The sequence below is a fragment of the Crinia signifera genome, chromosome 4 (assembly GCF_055691185.1).
Source record: "Crinia signifera chromosome 4, ASM5569118v1, whole genome shotgun sequence".
Classification (NCBI taxonomy): Eukaryota; Metazoa; Chordata; class Amphibia; order Anura; family Myobatrachidae; genus Crinia; species Crinia signifera.
This window is the reverse complement of record NC_139220.1, coordinates 260,450,777-260,457,891: the sequence shown is the minus strand read 5'-3', so window position 1 is coordinate 260,457,891 and position 7,115 is coordinate 260,450,777. Positions and strand designations below refer to the sequence as shown.

At 42.6% G+C, this 7,115-nt stretch overlaps 1 protein-coding gene across 3 annotated transcripts in view; it reads right to left on the bottom strand.

The window, feature by feature from the left end:
- The window catches only part of PIAS1 (protein inhibitor of activated STAT 1), a 65,399-nt gene that overhangs the window by 11,959 nt on the left and 46,325 nt on the right, over nt 1-7,115 (bottom strand). For all 3 annotated transcript variants that reach the window (XM_083184381.1, XM_083184382.1, XM_083184383.1), the window contains exons 4-9: nt 6,100-6,147; nt 5,929-6,019; nt 5,718-5,852; nt 4,060-4,165; nt 3,719-3,792; nt 1,083-1,243 (exon numbers count right to left, since the gene is read on the bottom strand). In XM_083184381.1, the coding sequence (XP_083040507.1) occupies nt 1,083-1,243; nt 3,719-3,792; nt 4,060-4,165; nt 5,718-5,852; nt 5,929-6,019; nt 6,100-6,147 (615 nt within the window). The remainder of the gene's footprint in view (nt 1-1,082; nt 1,244-3,718; nt 3,793-4,059; nt 4,166-5,717; nt 5,853-5,928; nt 6,020-6,099; nt 6,148-7,115) is intronic.

Below are 7,115 nucleotides of genomic sequence, written 5' to 3'. Positions count from 1 at the left end.
CGTCTCTAGACGCAGTGACAGTTAGAAGTCATGACGTATATATACGTCATGTGTCGGGAAGTACTTCCCGACCATGACGTATATATACATCAAATGTCGTGAAGGGGTTAAGGTTTCCACCCTGAAAGGATACCCCTCCAAAATGAAAGAACACAGACTACCCAGTTGCATATATCTACAGGTAGCGCATTCAGTCGTATAATTATTATAGTACCGATATCATACAGAATTCTACTTTAGGGGATCATAATGCGACAAGTGGCAGATGCCACTTGTTGCATTATGATCGGTCATTTGGTCAACAGCATGGTCGACATGGGAAAAGGTCGAAAGGTCATTAGTTTGACAGTGTCTAGGTCGACAGTCAAAGGGTTGACATGGGGTTTTTCACTGTTTGAGCCGACATGTGCCGATAGGCGGTATTTCATGCCATTCCATCCACTAGGGCGTGGTGGGAAAATAAAATAGTGTGCCGAGAATAGAGCGCGGATGCGGTGCACTTTAAACTGTGTCCATGTCGACTATTTACATTCAGGTAAAAAAACACGTGAAAAACCCCATGTCAACCTTTTCACTGTTGACCTACACATTGTCGAATGAATGACCTGTCGAACTAATGACCTTTCGACCTAGACCCATGTCGACCATCATGCTGTAGACCAAATGATCCCACCCCATAGATATAGCTTCTACCTCCCTAATGGTGCAGGTTAGGGAAGGGGTCATGTTACACAACACTGGCTATGTGGTGTGACATTACACAGAGCATGGCTCTATGGGGTTACAGGCGTGGTGTGGGATTACATGTGGCCACGTCGCATGCACTGTAAGGTTTCAGGAGCCATGTTACATATCTAGTACAAAAGTTTCAAAGTGATGTCAGTACAGTTTGTATAATTGTTTATAGGGGAAATTTCATCAATAAGTTCTAAAACTTAGGATAGGAGCTAATTGGCCGAAGCACTATTTGTCATACGCAATGAGTTACATCACTCATTTATAAATAAACCCCAAAAGGTGAAGTGTGATTTAGATAGGATGGTAAATAAAGGGGGAGACAGTGCCTCCTGTAATTCACTCACCCATCAATGATTAGGTGTTCGAATGGAGCCTTCTTGTCACATACAGGACACACCCATGTGGGTTTCTTCTCATTCATCTGGATGTAGAGTGTAGCATCGAAGCACTGCAGGTGGGAGCAGGTGAGCGATCGGCATGGGATGGTCAGACGCATCTTCCCCAGCTAAAGAAAAGATGAACAAAAGCCAGTTCTAATCATTTTGTAAAAAAAAAAATTAGATTCACTTTATAAAGTATCTGCCCACAAGATAAAAAAGGTAAAAAAGGAGTCAGTTTTTTTAATTTAGAATTTTCTAGTTAATCACATGTTCATACATCATGAGATAATCCTATTCCACTTTATCGTTAACTCTTATTTACAGTGGCACCCATGCAGTATGCCACATTTAGTCATTCTTACCAGTCACTGCCCCAGTGGAGGAATAACAAAATGTTCTAACACAATTATGATAAAGCCTTCTAACATTATATAAACACTTAATTGTTATTACAAAAACTACATATAATGTGCATCCCCACCGATTCCCTATACATGGGTAACATGGATCTCCCACACAGGTTTCTACACAATTTCAATATACACAGGTCAATGTTACACTAATACCACATCCGCTAATAATCTTATATCCAAGTACCGGTAGTTTAAGTCAGTGGTTTCCAAACTGGTACCCCTGCAGACCAGTAGTGGGTACTTGAAAATAATATTGGCAGAAGAAAAGAAGGGTACTTGTGTATTATCACGGCGCCCGATTTCATCTAAATCACATACGATTTATTGGCCGATTTGCGGCAGACTTTTTAGCCGATTTGATCTGCGACGAGATTTTGCGTCCGATTTTCTGCCATTTCCTGCCGATTTGCATGTTATTCCATCCTTGCACACCCCCAGGTACTATGCGATGTGATTTTGGGGAAAATGCCCCTGATTGTACAATTAAATATCGCATAGCATTGCATGCCAGCAAGTGGCATGCGATGCGCAATGTTAAATGCACCCCCACCCGAAGCGTGGCGAGCGCAGCGGTACGCGTCCTCCGACCTTTTCATACCCCCACTATCCACGTCGGCGTGGAGTTGATTTTAGATAGTGTGGCGAGCGTAGCGAGCGTGGCGAGTTCGTGGGCGCCGTGATAATACACAAGTACAGAAAGAAGTCGACTAAATATAGTATAAATGGCACTATAATGGAAACTACTGAGGAAGAGAGGGATCTAGGTGTCACTATTTCAGGGGACTTAAAGGCAGGTAGGCAATGTAACAAAGCAATGAAGGAGCAAGTCAGATGCTTGGTTGCATAGGAACAGCAGTAGAAAGAACTAGTAATGCCACTGTATAGGTCATTGGTACGACCTCATCTGGAATACAGTGTCCAGTTCTGGAGACCATATCTCCAGAAGGATATATACACACACACACACATTAGAGATATTAATACATTAGAGACTGTACAAAGAAGGGCAACTAAAATGGTGCATGGCCTACATCACAAAACGTACCAGGAAAGACTTAAAGATCTTAATATGTATAGTTTAGAGCAGAGAAGGGAAAGCATCATCAGTGTCTCCTCGTGTATTTCCAGACCAAGGGCAGTATTCAATGTAAAAAAATTGCGGTGTGCAGCGAATCCCTGTTTAGGATTCACTGCACACTCGCTGTGTTCCGGAGGGCTGGCTGCCACTCGCTCTCCCAGTAGTCGCAGGGGCTCGTTGCCCCTCGCGGCAAATCTTAACCCCTGCAGCGGACGAGCGTCCGCGGCAGGTAGCCCTGGGACGGTGGCAGGCAGGGAGATTGAAGTCTCCCTGCCTGCCCCAGAACGGAAGTGGAGGGAGGAGGGCTCCACGGGACCCAGACAGCACAAGCTGCCCCTCCCCCCCCCCCCCCCCAAACCAGCAGGGGACCGGGTATATTCACTGCTCCTGATCGTGCATATGTAATCTAATGAGCGGCTCTGGCCCCCTGCTGCTTATATATATATATATATATTATATATATAATATATATATATATATATATATATATATATATATATATATATATATATATATATAAATATAATTCAAAAAAAAAAAAAAATATTATAATTTATTTTTTTTAACACTATACCCACTGATACAGGTGGAGGAAGCAGCAGCATTAATCCTACAGGCGGTAGCGGTAACTTCAGGGACAGTAAGCAGCCAGTGGCCAGTCACATAGTGACCCGCTTCCTGACTGGACAACTCCTTAATATAAGGACATGCATACCGCTCACTTCCATTACACTTCTAAGTACTGTGGATATTTCCTATTGAGAGGAGGGAGTACGCCTATATGAAAAGCCTAATCTAGGGGGGGGGGGGGGGGGGAAGGAGAGAGAGAGAGAGGAGAGAAGAGAGAGAGAGAGAGAGAGAGAGAGAGAGAGAGAGAGAGAGAGAGAGAGAGAGAGAGAGAGAGAGAGAGAGAGAGAGAGAGAGAGAGAGAGAGAGAGAGAAGAGAGAGAGAGAGAGAGAGAGAACACACGCACACACACTGCCTGCAATACACAAAAGCTTAAGATATACAAGATTGTATGACCGATGCAAACTGACATTTTATAATCTCACTCTTGCTCAATAGATAAAATCACTACTTCGGTCCTAATATAGAGTATCGTATTTACCGGACACAGGAGTGAAACCCGTAAACTCGTTGTAGCAATTTCACTGTCTGGATCAGCTGTGAGTTTTTCTTTAACTAGAATAAGAGAATGACAAATGGAAGTCACAATTCTGTTCTTCTAAAGAAGATGCAGTGTAGTGGTTCAAACAAACTAGACATGTAAATGTATACCATATGTATAGATTTGCGAATGTATATTTACTATGTAAAGACTGAACGGCTTTATTTTTCTTAGCTGCACTATTCATGTATTTATGCGATTGCAGATTTGAGTGTTTATCTGATGAGTGCAAACAGATCTGTCAAGTCATACACTAATTACACTGTGAACACAAATCTTACTGAGCGCTCTGGAATGGTCTGGATTGCGAATTCCTTTCCCTCGTAGCCTTTGCAGTAAGATAGCAGATGACAACTGCTTAACCAGGTAGACAGCCAGTGAAAAATTCTGTCAAAAGATTGGAGGTTGACAAAAATTCAGACACAGAACCTTAAACAAGATGTTAAGTATAGAAAGCAAACCTCTGACACATTTACTCTTCCTGCAGGGGAGCCCTGGGAGTGGCTCCGATTGGCCTGCTTATAGGGTAGGAATACTTCGACATCAGGACACGCAATATGTATGAAAGGAACCTATTGCCTGGTGAGCAGGTTTTACAAATATTGGGTAGTTTTAGGCAAAATAAATAAAATCAATTATTGAGATGAACTAGGTTTCACCAAATCCCAACGTCAAGCCTGTATAAACCTACTACATTTACTCACCCCGCAGCACAATATAGGGATGCCAGGTCAGGAAAGGTCATGTATATGAGGAGGAGCTACCAGACTACACTCACCCTTGAGCAGATTAAGGTATATGGTCAATAGAGCAACACTCAAAAGGTTGAAATGCATTAGGTTCACACTGGGAAGGTCGACATGGGTTTTTCACCTTTTTGAGTCGAACATGTGCCAACAGGTGGTATTTCATGGAGGGAGACATCGTGCCGGAAGCATGGCGAATAGAGTTACCGATATGGTGTCGCTGTAGACATTTGAAGGGAAAAGTGAAAAACCCATGTCGACCTTTTGACTGTCAACCTTCCCCACGTCGACCTGATGACCCTGTCGACCTAAAGCCATGTTGACCTTTTGTGTCAACTTGAGGACAGTCTACCTTCAGTGGCCGACCTACTGATCCACACCCATTGTTAAGATAAGGCCTTAACAAATGTAATGTGTTTCCAGCGTCACGCCAACCCATGGCAAATGGTATGAGGCTCAAGTAGAGTTGACACCAAAACATACACATGTAAACCGCTTGCCAATATACAGCACTTTACCCATCATGCACTCTGAACTGCAATGGTAGAACATGCCTCCGGTATACACTACAAGATGTGGATTAGCAGAAATGCTAACGCACACACACACACACACTTACTTTTTTTGTATTGTAAGTACAAAAAAAAATACCTGTTACATTTCCCCCAGTAAAGAGTTTAAGGGGTATCTATGTTCCAGCCGAGTAAAATACCATCAAACGATGCAACACCAATGGTAGTAATAGCAGTAAATGTGTTAGACACCCAGTTACATGAGAGGTGGCTACCAATTATATTCATTAGTGCATATGTTGCACTAGGTGTGTAGTACCGGATGCATATACTTCTATGCGATCTGTACAAGACCCCTTCTAAAAACCACACAATGACCGATCTTTCCAATCCTGTCAATTTGCAACCGGGCCGAACCACCATCTCTCAGTGTGCATTTTTCTTGAGGTGACTAATTTTATCCTTCATATACATAAACAGCTTGCATACAGCTGGACGGCTCCACAAAAATAAATCTGCACAATGTATAGCCACCCCAAGTGGATGACAACTAAAACTTTGGACGAGTGTCAGATAATACCCTACAAATCAAATGGAGAGTAAAGATAAATCTCAAATGAACACTTGCAGATAATTAGACAAGTTACAATTGATATAACAGTCTGAAGAAGTTTAACTTACGCGTCCAATTTCTGATGTCCAGGACACCACAATTGTGTTAGGAACTGTAGTAGACAGACGTACAAGTGAGGTAATATTGATTGGTCGGCTTGGTCGTTTTGGTTCGACCCCATTTTTGGTTGGTGGAAGATAACCCTGTAAAAATAGACATCTTTAGACCCTTTTGGAACAGATGGGAGGCAAATACACTTATTGGAGTAAAAACACTTACTGGCAGGTTACAGGGTTTTCCATTTACTTTCACACACAGATTTGGTGGAAAATGATCTTCTTGAGGGCAGCTGGTCTCAGACAGGCAGAACCTGAGGGAAGAACAACAGATCATAGCACAGACTCTAAGCACAGGACATCACAGAGGGACAGACTCCAATGGGGGAGTTACCTTAACTGCACTTGAACTGTGAAGTCACATTTTGTTCCAGAAATATCCCTAGAAAAAGAACAGTAGTATATGGATTTTTTTAAATATTTATATAGCTAACACAAGCTTCTAACGATCCCTAAACAAAGATGAAATACACTAAACCAGTGGTTCCCAAACGCTTTTGCCCTAGGAGTATCAGAATTTATTTCACAACACCCCATAGGCCTAAAAAGTTTTGTTAAATTTAGAAAAAACAAAAATATTATGTTATCCTACAGTTCAATTATATGGCAAGGGACAGGATTAACAGCGGTTTATCCTCATTTTATTATTGACAGCCACTAGCCCTGATTTTGCCTTGACCAGATATATAACATCAATCCAAGGTACCCCTTACAGGTTGTGAACCAATGCACTAAACCCAAGGTTTCCCCAAACTGTCCTGAAGGCATCCTAATATGGTACATACCATACGATATGCGGCACAGCCCTTCAGGTAGACAGTGAATGGATATTGTTCAGCGGCATCACAGGGACCCCTGCCATACATGCAGTCACTGACCAGATCAGATTTGACTGCATATTCAGATGCTAGGGGTTATTAATGAGTGGGGGAAGCGTGCATCTTTAACGATCTAGTGGGTACACACTGAACGATAACTCATTAATGACATCATTGTCCTTATGTACATTGCTGTTAATGAGAACAGCATAGTTTGTACAGGATAGGCGGTACTTATATGTTAGTTGGGTGCCCACTATAGTTCGTACGCTCATACCCCCACTATCCATGTCAGCATGGAGTGGATTTTATAGTGTGGCGATCGCAGCGAGCCACCGAGCCCTGCGAGGGGACACTGAAAACTAAGCAAATCGCTTAGTGGGCGCCCAACTAACATAGAAGTACCGGATAGGCTTTAAAGCAGATCCATGCATGTGCACAGAAAGGAGTAATAAAGGCTGCTGTACTTATAACCTGGATGGTTAGGCTGCCATGAGGACTTCGTTTGGACACCACTGGACTCAATGAATAA